Source organism: Phalaenopsis equestris, unplaced genomic scaffold (genome assembly GCF_001263595.1).
Source record: "Phalaenopsis equestris unplaced genomic scaffold, ASM126359v1 Scaffold000761, whole genome shotgun sequence".
Classification (NCBI taxonomy): Eukaryota; Viridiplantae; Streptophyta; class Magnoliopsida; order Asparagales; family Orchidaceae; genus Phalaenopsis; species Phalaenopsis equestris.
Window position 1 is genome coordinate 2,213,000 of NW_018165201.1, and position 18,869 is coordinate 2,231,868.

At 37.3% G+C, this 18,869-nt stretch overlaps 1 protein-coding gene across 2 annotated transcripts in view; it reads right to left on the reverse strand.

Moving 5' to 3' along the window:
* LOC110030842 (DNA topoisomerase 3-beta) overlaps positions 1-18,869 on the reverse strand; it is a 59,238-nt gene that overhangs the window by 27,713 nt on the left and 12,656 nt on the right. For both annotated transcript variants that reach the window (XM_020733775.1, XM_020733776.1), the window contains exons 3-4: positions 16,630-16,733; positions 16,414-16,507 (exon numbers count right to left, since the gene is read on the reverse strand). In XM_020733775.1, coding sequence (XP_020589434.1) covers positions 16,414-16,507; positions 16,630-16,733 — 198 coding nt within the window. The remainder of the gene's footprint in view (positions 1-16,413; positions 16,508-16,629; positions 16,734-18,869) is intronic.

Sequence of the window (18,869 nt, forward strand, 5' to 3'; positions counted from 1 at the left end):
TGCCGACAAATTCTCTTATTTAATATGAAAAATTAAATAGGGTTTATTTTAAGCTGGGTTCTGAAAAGCTTCATATAAGGGTAAACCCCTATAGTTAATTACATCTTAAATGACTGAAATCACTTAAGAATACTCTCGATAAAAATCAGAAAAAATTATCTTCAAGGACTTCAAAAGGATGAGACTTTTCAACGAAATCGGACAAAGATGTGTGAAAGGGGAATAACTCAAATTTGGAACATTTATTACAGAATCCATAGGAAGAAGAACTAGGGGATGTCACAGATCCAGAGGAGATCCTCGGTGACTTCCCAGTCTACCCTATGGTTTGGCTTCAGTTTCGAGGAGAAATATTCAAGTGTTTTATCCTGCCAATTTTATTTATTTAGAGCTTACATTCGTGTGAAACGATCACACAAATAGCCGGGAAGATGTGAGGATTTAGGTCGTAACGAACGACAATCTCAGAATCCTAAAACGAGTTAGGGCTTAGATCGTATAACAGAGCTATACAAATGCCTAACGAAAAGGTTGAGGATTTATGTTGCGCTAGGCGAACAACTTTGAAATCCTATAGATTGTTATTTTAATTTCTAGGAAAAGAATGGTTTAGCTGGGGAAGACATATTCTGCTGTTAAAGATGGTCGTGTTGCCCATCGCGCTAGTTCCAAGTTCCTTGTCGTGACGAGTTTTAAGTTTTCTAGGGCATCAGGTTATGATGTCAAATCCAGTAGTCTTATGGTTGTAGTTCTTCAAATATTTTTATAGATAACATGTTGAAGTTGTATAGTGTATAGCATAACAGTAAAATATGTAGCACATGACAAACAGTAGAGTATGCAATAAAGAAAGCAGTACAACATGCGGTGTAAAGAAAAGTAAAATGTACAACAGGGAAGTGATTATAAGAGAATAACATGCTGTAAACATAAAACAAACTTGTATACCTGAGAGATCCGTTGTTCCTTATGTGTAATTGATGCAACATGTACAAGCAACAAAATTTGAGAAAACAGGCTGAAATGCTTTATATAAGCGAAAAACAAAAAAAATATCGTCCAGAAATCTTGAGAAAGATCGTCAAAAGACTCACAAGAAGAGAAATGCGAGGAAATCGACGAATCAACAAATCGATTAAAATCGTAGAAAACACGGAAAAATCCCGAAAAGAGACCACGAGTGCTTTGTTCAAAAAATTCGATAATATATATGAAAAAGTCCGAAAAGAGGGGACCGCAAGCACTTGAGTCGGGGCTAGACTTAACTATATATTAGTACTCGAGGGTCGTCGAAGGCTACTCGGTCACCCGGATGTGTGAAGTCCGTCACTCAACTAGAAATGTGTCATATCGAACCTAACTCAGGAGGGTATTCCTTAGCCTAAACAGGTGATCAATAGGTGCACAACCAATGTTTAAAATGTATTTAAAATTTATGTTTTCAGCATGCGCATAATTTTCAAACATGCAAAAAGTGGGCTGGTATCAATTTTGTTTATGACGAAAAGTATATTTTTTTTAGAAAAAGGTGTATCTGTCCTTATCAAATTTATTTTTATCAATTTTGAAAAATAGTTGTCCACGAGTCGATCGCGCTGTCAGCCATAAGGCTACCAACAACCTAAGAAAGTTTAGGTCAGCTCTCACTAGTCTTGTGTCGGTGAATGATATTGTTATCTTACAGCTCACCGGGCTCCTGAATCGGATCCTGATGTCGTAGGATGACATATCATTCTGCTCGATCTCAGGTGTGTCTTTGTCATCACCACCCTAAGCCCCAAAACAAAACTGACCTGCTTGCGACCTTGCTTGATTGTTTCACGTATAGCAAAAGGCCATACGTGAACACTTATGTATCGGATGGATACTTATGTGTCGGACATAAGCATCAAAAATCGAACCAAGAAACAAGAAAAAAAAAGAACAAAAATGGGGGGAGAGGAACAAAAACAGGGTGAGAGAGAGGAGGGACCGATCAACCTAAAATATCGAAAAGAACGAAGGATGAATCAGCTCTCAAAACTCATGACAAAAAGACCTGAAAAGAAAAACCCGAAGATCCTTGAATCAATCCGAAAGGATATCACTTTCTCACAGTTTTTATAAGTGGATCAACCCAAGTCAATGTGACAGTCGCACACATGGCTCTACCACTAGCTACATGTTCACACACGCCCGAGCCTGCATTCAAACGATATCACGACTTTAATGTCAAACTCCCGAAACATCCTTTATGAATTCAATTTAAACCAACCACATGCTCCCCTGAAAATGAATTTTCAAATTCCACAACTCGAACAAAAGGAAATTATCCTAGGGTATACTTCCAAAATCACGCCAACATCAAAGTCATCCAATTCCAAATGTAATCAAAAGTTTCATATGTTAGATAAGCATAAAAACATCTGGCTAAAACCACATATATGCTCACAGCCAAGCTCAATACAAAGAGATGAACAGCAGCTAAGGCTCTTGGCCAAGGCAACCCAAGGAACAACAAGTAAGGCTCACAATTAAGGCAAGCCAAACTAGCTATATAAGGATCTTTGATATACATAAGAGAGTGCAAAATATAATCATAATTTCAATCCACCTACAATCATCCAAGTAGCTCAAGCCCAACAAGAAGGACTAAATCACACCAAACAACCTCCATCACACCAAACAACCTCCAATAGGTCTCACAGGTAAGGACTGCAAGTGGAGCAAATCCTCATGTTGAGCTCATGGGTAGGACCAAAGGGGGAGGCTAACTCAACCACAACACAAATCCACGGCTAGGAACCAAACAAATATCAAAACTGCAGCCTTATAAACTTCCAAACCAATCCACCAAAACCAGCTAACAGTCCTCGAATAAGGACAACACAGTACGCCAAAATAGACTCTCGGGTAGGAGCTAAGGCCAATAAAAATCAAAACCCAAGCCACTTCTCGGGTAGGGGCAAGACAAGGCAAAACCGAGCTCCCAGCCCAAGCTAAACCGAGCCACAACTAAGGTTCAAACCCAGGCCACAACTAAGACTAGATAACATCTCTATGCCCTCAAGACATCAAAATATATGACTACCATATGTTTCAAACAAGAATAACTATGGAACTTCTCCAAGCTATGGAAAATTCCTCCACAATATGTATATTTAAGCCAAAAACACTCACAAGATGCCAAAACCGAGCCCAGCATGGGCCAAAGCCAAACCAAATGATCTACCAACAAGCTCACGGGTAGGACTAAGAACAAACCAAACCAAGCTCCCAAGCTACCTCTCGGGTAAGGGCCAAAACAAGTAAATCCAAGCTCCAAGGAAAGCTAAAATAGAGCCATTCAAAGTCAAAACAGGATCAAATAAGCAAAACCGAGCCCTTCCGAGCTGTTAGGACAAAGCTTCAGCAAAAACCAAAAGCTCATTCCCAACAGAAATTAAAACTCCAGCCACCTTAACGTAAAACCGAGTCATCCAAAGCCAAAGTACAACCCGCATGCCTTTAAAACATCAAGATATGGAGCCAATATACATCTTAAATAAGAACAATAGCATATGGAGCATATTTAGGCCCCCAACTTAAGTATTCCAAACATGAAACAACTTCCAACAAATATCTAAACAAAAGGATGCCTCATGAGGGGTTAAAACGAGCCTCGAGCCACCAAAACAATTTATAGCACCCTTCAAATTAAAGAAATTCCTTTTTTTTATAACATATGTTTCGAGCAAGAGAGTAGCAGGAGATAGAAATAAGAGTAGGCTTTCCCTCTACATTCAACACATATGGGAAGAACATAAGTAGATAATTTACACATGCTTGAACAATGAACTAAACTTCCATAAATCCATATCACCATTTTTATTTAATATCAAAAAATTCATGGAGTATGCCGAACCAACATGCCATACCCAATCCAAGTATGTCGGTCCCAACATCCCTGACCGAGCAAAACCGAGAGAAAGAAAGGACACAGGAGGGGAGAAGTACCTCTTTGCAGCAAAAGAAAGCAACACAGAACTTTTAAAAGCACTTCTCAACTTCAATCATTCCTCCAACAGTAAGAGGAAGCCAACCCGAACACAGAAAGTTGAAGAAATAAGTGAGAAAGGAAAATGACAGAGTTTTCCCTTCCCTAAGAGATTTTCGGCATACCCCCAAACAAAGCCAAGCTCTAATAAAGAAGAAGAATGATTAAGAAGATACGGTAGAGGGATCGAGCGCAGAGGATAGGATCCTCGCAGAGGCCACGTTTTGCGGCAAGGAGAGTCGAGAACAGAGGATACGATCCTCGCAGAGGATGAGATACGATAAGGGATGTGGCAAGATGGGATCGTCTAGCGCGCGCTAGGCGAGCGCGGGAACGAGAACCCCAACGGCACAAAGGAGTGGGTCAGGCGAAACCAAGCGAACCGCGACTAGGGCAGAGATCCACGAGCGCGAGAGGAAGAAACAGGAGGGGAAAATAAAATAAGGTTAAGGATTTTTTAATATAGGTTATTAATTATAATAATAATAACAATAAAATATTATTTATTATTATAATTAACATTTAAACATGTATTTTCCCCATGACGCGCCGCCGCAATGAAACAAACTTCCCCCTTCGATAAAATCGATGTTCCGGACGCATCGGCGCAGTCCGTTTCGTCATCCGGAGTCGTTCGGGCAACCTCGTCATCGATCAGGTCAAAAACGCATCGCGGTCCGAATCCTATCAAAACTTCGGTACGAGTTCAATAAAACAGGACGGTGTAGAGGACGGCGGCGTCAAATCAACGAATACAGCCAATCCTAAGGCCGACAGTCTTATAAAAATACTCTCTGAGTTCCTTCAGAGTAGCCTTACCTGCTAAGCAATAGCGGTCAAAACTACTATATTGAAGATAGCGGTCAAAACTACTATATGGAACGTAAGTCGAGCGAAAAAAAGTTCAGAATTGCTATCGGGGAAGGATTTTTCACTAGTTTTCTAGGAGTAGTCGACAAAAAGGTCCTACGGCTAGATCCTAGGCTACTAAGAAGGGGAAAACTGCACCTCGAACGAAAGCGAGGTCAACAAAACATTATCAATTCTACTTTGAATATAGAAAATTGAATTTAAGAGTCCAGATTTATGGCTATGCCTTACAAACATGGTACCAAGTGTTTATATTTTTTTTTTGAAAGATCTTTTGTTAAAGGCATATAAGGTTGTGTGCAAACAAAAAATAAAAAATTTCAACAAATGTGGCAATTAAATGCTCAATTCCAAGTAATGTGAGTACGTCAGATCAAATTAATAGTTTGAATTTTTAAATCAATCTTTAAAATCATCAGTGCAAATTTCAGTGACAAACCAAGCAAATTTAGGTTTAGGGTTGGATTTTCTTTTAATTGACCTTCACACTATACATAAGGCATCAGACAGGCAACTCCTTATACCAAAACAATAACAGTATAACAATTGAGCCATTGGGCTTCTTGCCCTTCACCAAGCCTGCGAGTTCCACATAAAGCTCGACCTCCATCAACTTAATAACAACCACAACCTTGAACTCCAAGAGCTTTAATGTAACCTACAAGTATGATATTTTTCAAGGCTATCATTCTATGAGAATCTAATATTTATAATTCAAATTAAATTGACAAACTCGCATGAAACTTGAAAAAATAAAATCTTTGATACGTAAAAATGGTTTGTGCACTCGCTTTGAATTGTTTATACGTAAGAGATAAATATTAGTTCCATTAGCAATTATAAATAAAAAAAATGTGATAGATTTAATGATTTGGATCAATTGTTAAATTGTTATAACACTCAAATTGAAGAGGCGACAAAAGAAGTAAATTAAATGTGGCCAATAAGACTAAGTAGGTCAATATAAAAAAGAGGTTCATAGACAATGAAGGTTGGTTCATCTCAACTTGCATCCATCTCTAGCATGCAAAATAGAGAAGATAAAAATTACTCACAAGAAGAAAGAGGAAGTGAAAAAAGAGAAATTTGAATATGAATAAATTCTACTTCAAGGAGAGAGATTATATAAATAAAAAAAGAAGATATTAACTAATGAATTCCAATTAAGTTGTTTGCAAACTTGAAATTTAATATATTAAAATTAGTCTTTCTTATGAATTTATGTTTTTTATGCATTTTAGAAGGATCAAATTCTTACAGCAAATTACTACACCGATTTCAAACTTATAAATGTATGTAATTTTAATGCATAATTAAGAATGTCAGAAATTCCAATTTGGAGATTCACTTTTAAAATTTATCTTTATATTTATACATCAACTTTTTTTATTTTATATTAATTTCTTAATTCATTAGATAAATATTTCATATTTATAATTATTCATGAATGTATAATTGTATTTATAATTTTATACAAGTTACGCATGTTATAGTTTAAAAAAAATGTTATTTAGAGCCTGTTTGGGGCGAATTGTTTGTCGCGGCTTCGGAATATTGGGTCTGTCGTTTGGAAAGTGCGGCGTGGCTGCTTCTCGAGATTAATTGATATGTCGGGTTACCCCGCTGCCCTTTTCTCTCTCGCGAGTATAGCCCTAGTGTCCCTCTCTCTCCGGATTCTCACAGGACTATCTCTCTTGTGATTCTTGCCCTAACTCCTCTCTCACTCTCTCTCTTGATTCTTACCGATACGGTGATGTCTCTTTCTCTCTCGCTTCTCTGGATTAATTGTTGCAGTGAGCACTCCTCTCTCTGATCTTAGAGGACGGGAAAAACTTTGTAGCTAGTCCGCCCTACGAACGGTGGAGAGTTTCCCCTACCAAAAATTGGAGGAAGAATCCCAACACATTCCCCCGCCAAAGCTGGAGGCAGCGATGCCGCAAATCCAAGTGTGTCAACCCTAGGTTTCCTACGTGAGGTTGTTAGGATGAGTTCGACGTGTCGTCGACCGTGTTGGGCTGCATTGCATATGCATGACCATTCATGACATCTTTGGTGTGTTGGTCATATTGCATGTCATATACGCAATCATTTAAACACTTCAGTTCGATCGGCCGCTCTTGACCGATTCCCGATCTTCTCTTGGGTTTGATCTGTCGTCCCGGGCCGGTCACCCATCCCCTTGGGTTGGATTGATTACCCTGGATATATCCACTTGCTCCATTGGCCCGACCAACCACCACAGCCCGTCGATCGAACACTTGCATGGCGCTTGTTTTGCATGTGCGCATTTGTGTCTTCCTACTTGCATGTTGTGTCGTATGTGTTTGCATTTGCATTTGCATTTGCATTTGTACTTGTGTGATTCTCCCCAACGAGGATCATCACCTCCTCCGAGTCACTGCCTCCACGACACACCCATTTGTTCGGGCCGATGTCGCCAAGGCACACCCATCCTTCGTGTCACTGTCTCTACGACACACCCATCTTTCGGGCCCTTGTCTCCACGACACGTCCACCCTTTCGGGTCGCTGCCTTCACGACACACCCATTTGTTCGGGCTGATGTCACTATGGCACGCCCATCCTTCGGGTCACTGCCTCCAGGGCACGCCCATCCTTCAGGTCGTTGCCTCCATGACACGCCCATCTTTCTAAGTCTCTGCCTCCACGGCACACTCAACCTCACCACCATGGTGCATTTCCTGCATATTGCTTGTGGCATCCTTGCATTCATTTGCATGATGTGTGTTCGCCCTTTTGGGCGCCTGTTGTGGTTGTTTCGTACCTCGAACAATCACAATGTGGGTCTTTTGCATGTTTGTGTGGCTGTCCATTCCTCGATGGTTTGTCCTACTCGTTAGGAGAGTGACACTGCGTATGTCGCAATGTCTTAACGAGCATTACTTGCTGGGTTGATCCCGGTGAGCAATGCGAGTTAAGTCATCGGGATTGACATGAGTATGACTGCGTTAAGGATTCAAGGGCTCTAAGGTGCGTCAAATGCGTCACAAACCCACATTATAGGTATGCTACTCTGTATAATAAATGTTTTCACTATTATTAGTATTATCCACCTATTTTTAAAACTCTGTAAGCCAAGTCATATATGAGGCCACTTATTTTAAAATGTCACCCTTCGTATGTGACGTGTTTTAGATCCCTTGGATCTTTAGGACGGGGTCGGCGTAGCGACCCTGTCAAAGTCATACGGTATCCGGAGACTTACCCGTGCACCTAGGCATTAGGTTAAGACAATTTTCGTTAGATGGTGTGTTAGGCAAGAATTTATGGTGTTATGTAGTCTTTTTGATGTCTGGCTATTATTCTTTGTCGAATTTGTTGCCCTAGTCAGACATCCTTCTTTTGCATTGTGTTTGTAGTATGACTGCATGTTTCATATGTGTGGTAGTGCGTTAAAGTGTTTTTCTACAGGGAGTCGAGCCTCTATATGCACACAGATACCGCTATGGGGGGAGCAAGTAATGATTTCTAACAATTTATTTGCAGGTGTTATTTAACTTCCCTCACTTATAAGACATGACTCATTATACGTTATATGCATGTGAGATTTCCCTTTAACACTTGTTTTTCATGCAAGATTGAGTCTTTTCTTTTCTCATGTACTTTTAGAGTCTAGGAAAGTCATATAGCAGAAATAAGATACAGACACTGGTTTTGAGGCGTTTGGCGCTGGAACCACGTGGAGGGGACCAGGAGCTGATGCTCGTGCCCTATATCTTAATTTTGTATTTTTACATTGATGTATAAAATTAAGTTTGGGCATGTATATGCGGAGTTCGACCGCCTTTAATCTTTTCTAAGATATGTTGTCGACCCAGCAATCTTAGTCTTTCATATTATTTGATCTGGCTTATCTATCTATCATTTTGCATGAAAGTATGTTTGCATATTTTCAGTGATTATTTATGTGATGTTTGAGAATCACGATACGATATAGGCTCACTAGGACTTAAATTCTTAATTTTTCTACATAAAAATCCTAAAAACATATTCAAGATAAATGAATTTTTAGGATTAAAATATTCATGACTTTAAAAAACTGCACTTTTATTTCCTACATATACTAATAGGGTCTCCACAATACTTAAGAACGAATTTAGATAATTGCATTCATATTTGCATATCCCGAGGAGAAGCCCCCGTGCTTGTCTAACCTGACTGACCCAACAACCTTTTATATAGGTGATTGTCTAATGCGTTTAGGGTGTTAAAAAACTCTCCGACCCAGATAGGGTGTAAGTCCTTTGTTTAGAGTGTTTCCAGCTTTGTAACTGAATCTTCACTTCTCTTCTTTTCTGAGGCATCATTGCCACTAGCAGGTTTAAGTCTCACCACTTGGAGCTCCAGCTTCAAGTCAAAAGATAGAATTTTCTTCCTCTGATCTTAGGGCTACTGAGTTCCCCGTGGACGACACAATTTACGGATTGTTGACCGGGATCTCAGGACGTGTTGGGTCGACTACCTTCACGACTTGGTAGACTTAGGATCCTAGTAGCTATGTATGACGAATCTGTGGCACTCCGACCCAATTACATCTACCTTTCTAAGATCACTCTACATTCTTGTTGCTGAGCTCCTTTGAGCTCTGTCGTTCATTGACTTTGTTGATATCATTTTGACGGTTCGAAGCCGATGAGCTGTCGCCCATTTGGGATACAACGATTTGTCCTCTGCCCTTATGACCTCGACGTGTTTTGACGTATTGAGATATCTCCGTCAAGATGATTTGGGTAATTCTGTGAGTTTTGTATGCCGATAAGCCGCTACACATTTGGGATGTGAGAGACTCACTACTCTGACCGATGACTTAGCGAGAGTTTTGAAGCATCGTGGTGTTTCCACAGGAAATAACCTTCATTTAAGTACCAAATGCCACAGATTCATGATAATATAAGCGAAACTTCTTTTATCATGAATATACTTGGGTACCCCTAAGATGTAATTAACAGTAGAAATACATTCTTCTGGGAATGCTCTTGACCCCAGAACAAGCACATACACCTGAATATCTGGTTATGGTAATATTCTTACACGAATATCAGTCTAAGGTGCCTCTGCCCGATCTTGTTTGGGCAGACATGCTTGGTCTATCTTTGCAAGGCTAGTCGCACGTAGACTCTCCACACTTTGTGTTTTCTCTTGTTTGTCGCATTGTCGTATGTCCGTCTTTTTCGGTTCTTCTCTTCTACTAGTCATTTATATGACCCGGAAGAGAGACTTATTCGAGAAATGAAAGTATACGATGATCGATAGACTGGCGACTTCTTCAAAAATAAAAGAGAGAAAAACGAACGAAAACAACAACTAAAAGAGAAATTTGGAGAAAAAACCAGCAACAAAATTCAGTGAGAGGATTTTGTAAAGATTTTTCAGGATTGGTTTGCTCCTTTTTCAGTTATGAGGCAGATGCAAGATCAATTTATCAGGTTGGTACAAGGTGACTGCTTTATCATGCAGTATTAGGCTAAGTTCAAGATGTCAAGGTATGAACCTCAGTTAATCTCTAATGTCAATGAAAAGTGCTACCATTTTTTATCAAGATTGAAGGATGTCATTAGACAACCTTTAATGCCCTTTGGCATTCAGAATTTTTCAATTATGGTAGAGAGAGAGGATGACACAAATTGTTCAGGTGGCTACTCAAAGGCATAGAGATTTTCTAAAGAGGAGGGGAGATGAAATATTAAGATCAAAGAAGGATCATGAAACTATATGGGTGACTATTGATCACCTGACTAAGGGTCTGTTTGGGACAGCTTGTGCGTTTCAGGATAAGTAACTTATCCAGAAACGCAGCCCGTGGGTTGACCGCGGGGGTCGACCCGCAACCTGCGTTTAGTGTAAAAAACTCAAACGCGGCAGACAGCGTTTTCAAAAACTCACAAACCAAACGGTTAGACGGCATTTTTAAAAACGTCACTGCACTTATAAGCTGCCCCAAACAGGCCCTAAGTCTGCACATTTATTGTCTATTACACAAATGTACTCTATAGATAAGTTAGCCAGAATTTATGTAGATGAAATATCATGCCTTCATTGAGTTAAAGTCAATTGTATTGTATAAGATAGTAGATTCCCTTATGTGGAGAAAAGTTCAAAGGGCTTTGGGTACTCAGCTGAAATTCAGTAAAATTTTTCATCCCCAGACAAACGATCAATTATAAAGAGCAATCCAAATCTTAGAAGACCTGCTTAAACATTGTGTTCTTGATTTTGGCGGATACTAGAAAATAAATATACCTCTGATAGAATTTGCGTAGAACAATAACTTCCATGCTAGAATTGGTGTGACTCCTTATGAAGCTTGATATAGAATAAAATGTAGTACGCATCTTTGTTGGGTGGAAACTAGTGAAAAAAAAATAATTTGTGCTGACTTAGTTAATGAAACTACTAAGAAGATTCGACTAACTCATGAAAGACAGAGCAGTTCTAGACAGACAGAAAAAATTATGATGCCAAGCACCAACCAATGGAATTTGATGTGGAAGAATTTTTTTTTCTGAAGATTAGTCCAATGAAAGGTGAAACGATTTAGAAAGTCCAGAAAATTGAACCCACAATATATTAATCTGTATGAGATCGTGGAGAAAATTAGAAAAATTGCTTATAGGCTTGCTCGACCAGCATATATGTACGGGTTACATAATGTGTTTCATATCTACTTATTGCAGAAATATATTGTTGATGAGGCTAGCAAGCTTGTCACATACCCTATAAACATTCAACCTAATCTGAACTTTAGGGAACCAAAAAGAATCATAGATTATGATGTGAAATAACTTAGAAGTAGAGAAATACATTTTATTAGTGTATTATGAAAGCACGGAACTGAAAGAGATGCTAATTAAGATAAGGAATCAAGAATGAGATAAAGATATCTGCACCTCCTCAATTAAGGTATAAAATATATTCTTGTACTTTAAATTTTGAGGACAAAATTTTTATAATGATAGAAGATTGTAATAATACACTATTAACATTTTAATTAACTTAGTATAAAAAAAATGAAAGTGCATGTTTAGGACACTTGTGAGGCAAATGTCGTTCGAAGAATTCTCCCACTAACCCCAGAAATGTATTTGAGGCCTTATCTCTCGTTTCCATCTCATTCGAACCACCACACAAGAGTGCGATAGCGAGAAAGAAGTGTGCCCTAGTCGAAAGAAGCAGAAACAAAAGAAAAAGGAGTGGAGGAAAGTTGTAGGCACCCTGTCGAGGAAGATCAAGGCTCGTGCGGCATTTTCCGTATTGATAGGCTCTAAAAGAGCTTTTGAGCTCCTATTGTTGAGAGAAATCAAACTCATTACTCTCGTGAGCTCCAATTGAGGCTTAATGTGCCCAAACTTAGCGTTTGCGAGTTCCCAAGAGCAGAGAGAGACTCACTCGAGCCCTCCTCACACACATACGATCGACCACAAGAGGTAGAAGAGGAAGGAGACAAGCGATCGAAGAGCACGTGGGAAGCACTCCTTTGCACTGGAGATGATCGATTGAACATTTGAAGGCTCGAGCGAGCCTTACCATACGTCCATTTTCCATACGAGGGAGAAAGGGGGCTAGTCGTGTGGCCTCTTCTACACCTGAGAAACTCTATGTGGCCTTTGAAAGCCTCCAACGTAAGAAATAAGCAAGCAGGACTCCTTCCTGCAAGCCTGACAAGCTAGACCGAACCTTACTTGCTCCATGTGCATAATGGGGCAAGGCAGAGGGGTTTGCAAATTAAGGTAATAAATTTTAAGTAATTAATTTCAAATAATTGAAATTTCATAAAACACTGTATGCAAATTAATTAACTTTCGTTAAAATTTGTTTAGAAAAATTGGTGAGAAGATTGAAATCAGAAAAAGAAAAAGGGAAATTTCAAGTATTAAACTTAATTTAAATGATTAAAATGTTCATTTATTAATTTAATTGTATTAGATTAAAACCAAAATTTAAGAACCCTAAGTTTAAAATATGCATTAATACTAGTTACCAAATTAACTTAAATTGAAATAACAAAGTGGCAAAAAATTATTTAATATGAAATTCTAACAAAAAGAAAAGTAATTTCAATATTCATAAACAACAACAGCAACAACAAGCCTTTATCCTATTAAGTGGGGTCGGCTGCATAAATCTTTTTTCCATTATCTCCTATTGAGTATCATATTTTTATTTAATTCTAATAGATTAAGATCATTTTTTATACAATATGCCCAAGTCTTTTTAAGGTCTACCTCTTCCTTCCTTAACATAAGTTGAATCTAAAACATCTACTCTCCTAACTAAATCATCAAATGGTCGACATTTAAAGTGATCAAACCATCTAAGACGACTCTCTCTAATCTTGTTTGCAATTGGAGCTACATTAACCCTTTCACAAATAGATTCGTTTCACATTTTCTCTATAAGTATCAAGTCACTCATCCACCTAAGCATTCTCATCTCAGCAAAACTTAACTTTGTTTTACGCTTCACTTTTAGAGGCCAACATTCTGCACCATAAAGCATTGCAAATCTCAACACCATCTTATAATTTTATTTTTTTTTTAACTCCAAGCAATACTTTTCTATCACACAATAGGTCTGATGCATTCCTCCACTTCAACCAACCACCTGAATTCTACTAATAACATCCTCAACTATATCACCATCACTTTGAACAATAGACCAGAGATATCTAAATTGTTCACACCTTTTAATGATTTCACAGCCCATAATTATAACTATGCTACTAAAGCTACTAATACTAAAATTGCATTCCATGTATTCAGTTTTCTACTCAAATGAAGGCCTTTAGACTCCAATATAGACCTCCATAATTTAAGTTTTTTCCTAAACTCCTCTAGTCTTATCCGCAAGAAGGATATCATTAGCGAAAAGCATACACCAAGGTACATACTCCTGTAAGTCCGGTAACAACATCCACAAAAGCAAAAAGATATGACCTTAAAGCAAATCCCTGATGTAATCCAATTGAAATAGGAAAATACTTGGTCAAACTTAGGCAATTTCATATGTACATCTAAATTAGGCAATAAATAATAATTGTACAATTAGGATTAATATGAAAGAAATTTAAATTAATAGAACCTAAATGTTCTTCTACGTGCATCAAACAACTGGGTTGATTTGCAAAAAGGATAAAAATTAACCATAGACTAAACAAGTGGATAAATATGTTTTTTTTTTTATAACAGTTTCGTTTATTTATGATAGCAATTACATTTAATTTTATGATTTTTTTTAAATGTTAAATGCAAGAAAAGAAATAAAATATAATATATGCATGTGTATGGAGTCACACGCAGATCATACTGGCCGGGGAAGTGATGTACCCGTGCACGAAATGGAAATGAAGATGAAAAATGATGTGACAACTCTCAATAACGAAAAATTTAATAAAAAAATGAAAAATGAAAGTGAACAAAAAACTACTTTCTTTACTTTTCTTTTTCCTGACCACAATCCTTTTACTGCTTATAATATTTTTACAAAAATATTTTTAAAATGAGAATTATTATAAATTAAAATATTTTACCCACTTAGTCGTTTAACTCACACCTTCAATTATTAATATGTTACAAGAAAACCAACTTTAGGATAGATGGATCGTAGAGAATATGTATATAGACACCAAGGAGCTCAAGCTGATAGATATTACGTTTTAATTTTTTTTTATTTCATGTCTGTTGTAAAAGTTTAACATATGTACGAACTATTACAAATTAAAGCTTTATGAGAAAGAATAGTTACTTTGTGTTTTGGATATTTTTATTTACGAAATTAAACTGTTAGATAATTTTCTATCGTCCGACAGTTTTCACCTAATTCCAAGCTTCTGGTCGGGTCGTGCACTTTGATAGATATTATCTTCTTCTTCTCATTCTCCACGAGTTAATTTCTAAGGGCACCGACTTCCTCAGAAAGAAGTTTAAAACTCTAGCTCATTTTTAAATGCAAAACACTCCTTAATGGTGGAATATATGAAATAGACAAACTGTGGGATCATTTATTTTGTTTTTAATGGTGTGCTCGAACTTCAGAGGATTGGGTAGGTCCATCCCTTGCTTCACCAGATTCTTGAAAATTTGGCCCATATAATCTTTTTTTAAGGGACAGGCATGACTTCTCTTTAAGTACAAGCTTTTTGGGCTGGTTTGGAGGCGTGAGCTCAAGTGTAACTACCATCTTGCCTTTCTTAGCCACAGTATGATGCATCTCCTTCCTATTATTTAGGTTGTCAGTTACCGAAAGGCTTCATCTTTTTAAATCTATCAAAAGAAACCAAGGACCCATCTACACTGTGTAACATCAAAGATACCTATTCATCATGGACGTTGGCTGCTTTACTAAGAAGCTACTTGAAGATCTTAATGGTAAAGAGCTTCAAGAAGACACCTATAGTTCCCTTCAAATTCTTAAGCATAAGCTCTATTGCACAATTCATGCCCTGATTAAGCCACCTCAAAATGCACTCAATTAAGGACAACTATTTCATGCTTGTGCCATCCTTAAGAAAATAAGCCACCTTCAAATTCTTAAGCATAAGCTCTATTGCACAATCCTTAAGAAAATAAACTAACTCATGATTGTGCATGAACAATCCAGTGATTTGTCATATGATAGGATATCTATATATATAGATAGATATATATCTATCTTTTAAGAAGCATTGTATCAAAGAAGAGTTGCACATCGTATTTTTTTCATTTCCACTATTTGCCTTTTTTATACCTCTTTAAAAGCCTCGTCTCTTAAAAAACAAGGTTGGTTGGTTTTATTTATTCTCCATCGACATTTTTGCGAGAAGAGGCTGAGAACTTGGGATAGAGAATAGCTTAAGAAGCTTGTGTGGCTGATCTGAAGCAGGTTTTTTATTGTGATTTCACTCCTTGAGAGATAGATTATTGATTCCCATCCATAAGATACAATTATTTTGGTTCCACATATGTGATTTCATATAATTCATGAGTCAATCTGTGAAATGCATTTTTTTTAATAGATATCATTTTGGATGTTCATGCATTCTTTTGTAATCATGGTTCAATACCATATGTTTTGATGTTTTTGCACGACAAATCATAATCATGATTATTGAATATATATTATTGTGGATTGTGAATAGTTCCATTAATTGATTAACCATTTTATATTCCTTAGCCATTTTTTATTATTATGTAATAGATTTAAATGCTTCCTGTATGTGCATATGGAAATATGTGATTATTAACTCTAATTGGACCCGACCCTTCAATTAACTATGAATGATGTAAATTTCTATGTATTTGGATGATTGAATGAAGTAACTTCTATAGATTTAAATAAATGGACTACCTCAGGAATTTATCTACAAACATACCTAAGGATTACAAAAATAAATATAATTTGCAGCACATACAAACTATTAATAATAGAAAAAGTTCTTAAACAGCTACAGCATCTGAAGGCCTTCACAATTACCAACAAAAATTGCCAACAACAAAAACATGCAGAGAAAAATCCAGAAAAAGAAGAGCTTGCCTTTGGATTTGATTCTAGCTTTACAACAGGAGCTTGGAAAAGATCTAGAGCATCTGTCGCTTCCCAATTTTGGTATTTAGCTGGAAAGTCTAAACTGCAATGGTCGAAAATGAAATAAAACAAGATCAGGCAAAGCAATCCACAGAATAGAGGTTCCTACACTTCAAAAAAATAAGGGCAATTTCAAAAATGTTAAAATTTAGATAAATACCCAACCTAAAAACATGTCCGGTAACAGATGTAACTTTAAAATGAACATGAAATCCTTGAAACATTCCATCAAATTCGTGTATGTCAGTGCTTCCTCTCCGTGTAGACATCTGTGGAAGTAAAACATATCAAAATGTCAAACTTAATAAATTTTAAGAAATGTGAAACAATCAAAACATAAATTTCCTCATTGCAAAGGACAGCAAAGGATTATTGTGTTAGATAATTATAGTGTGAAATAAAAGCTGCTATAATGTAGATAAAGAAATGTAAAGCTCCTGCACAGAAAATGTGACAGACGCTCCTCTTACTACGACCAAAACAGTGACCAATTCAGAAGCCATTCCGCCCAACTAGACAATCAACTTCATAGAGCTGCCTGCACCTTTTTATTTTTTCACAAACACACCCTAAATGCACGCGCACCACATATACAAGACCTTGAACCCATAATCTCTTTGTTGAAAGACAGCTCTCAACCACTCGGTCAAGGCAGCTTGCATGTCTCCACTTAATCTATGAGGCTCCAGCATGAAAAAATAATAGCTAGAGTGCAAATCAAAATTTCAATAGGAGTTTCTAGGACATTCTAAAGAAGCTAACAAAGGTTTCCATAAGACCCACTGAACCTGCAAGAATATTCCATAAAACCCTTCAATTAATATTAGGTTTTCTCTTATATAAATAACAAGCTGGCTCATAAGCCGGCTTAAGCTCATAGACTTAAGCTCGAGCTGGAGCTCGAACTCAATAAAATTAAACAAGTTCAACCAAATGATGGCTCGAGCTCGACTCAACTTGTTTACACCGCTACTGCCAACATATTTGAAACCTTACACAACGTGAACCTCACCCAATTTCAGAGAAAACTCAAATTCTCAAAATCAGTAATGCAAAAGACTACTACTCCACTCTCGGCCATTGCCTGCTCAAATATGACATCGTTCATATAAGCTCTTACAATAATATACCCCAACAAAATGATGTGGTTGGGAGAAAGAAAAACATCTCCTCCAAGTGGCAGGTTCAATTCTAGTCACCAACAATGTACCCAAACATTTTGTTGAATTATTACGTCTATTTATCACATAAATAGCATGCCTAAAAATTTTTTGTTGCACCACTTTTGTTCAATATATCAATCACACAAGAGCAAACTTGATCTCAGGTCAATCAAATGCATCTTTGTGGGCTACTCTTCAAACAAAAATAGATATAAATGCTAATCTCCATAAACACAAATTTTACAACTCTATAGATTGTTGCACCACTTTTGTTCAATATATCAATCACACAAGAGCAAACTTGATCTCAGGTCAATCAAATGCATCTTTGTGAGCTACTCTTCAAACAAAAATAGATATAAATGCTAATCTCCATAAACACAAATTTTACAACTCTATAGAAGTTAACTTATTTTAAAATCAACCATATTACCCAAATCTAATATTTAGGGGATTGAAGAGAATATCAGATTTAAGGTATAATTTAGGAACCTCAAGCTCACCTTCCTCATATCCCTGATGAGCCCACTCTTGTCCCCATTATCACAAATCAACAATAAAATGAGTTTACTGTTCTGCTAAATCCTCCCACAGCTCCCACCAAGAATCAAGAACTCTGAGCGTACACCAGAAAGAAAAAACCTAGTTAGCATGTAAGGGATGATATACAAAATCAAGAATGTAAATTACCGAAACGAACTCCACACCCAAGTGTTCACACAGAGGTTGGGTCAACACATCATGAACAATAAGAGGAAGAAGGAGCACAAGAATACACAAAGCATACGATAAAAGAATTTGTGATCTGTGAAAAATCATCACCTTCATAAAAATCTTTTGTTTAGAATTTTGATAAAGTGCAGTTTCCAAATTCAATCCAAGATGTCTTATCCTTTCCAGCTTAGAAAAAAGTATGGGGAAAAAGAGATTATTACCCTTGAAAAGAATGGTACCTAGATCATAACAACTTTGCCACCGAGAAAAGAAATGTAGTGCGCAAATAAGTATTCACTATTAAATACAAAGCAGATGGAAGTATTGAAAAGTTCAAGGCTAGACTTGTAGCAAAAGGGATTACTCGGTACTTGTTGACCTCATTTTTGTGAGGTCTTAGTCTCCTACTCTTAGAACCTAGGATCTAGCCTTAGGAGTCCCTTGTTGACCATCCTAGCGGACTAGCAATGGAGCCCACCTCCCGTAGAACTTCAAGTCACTTCTTGACTCATTTTTGTGAAGAACTCG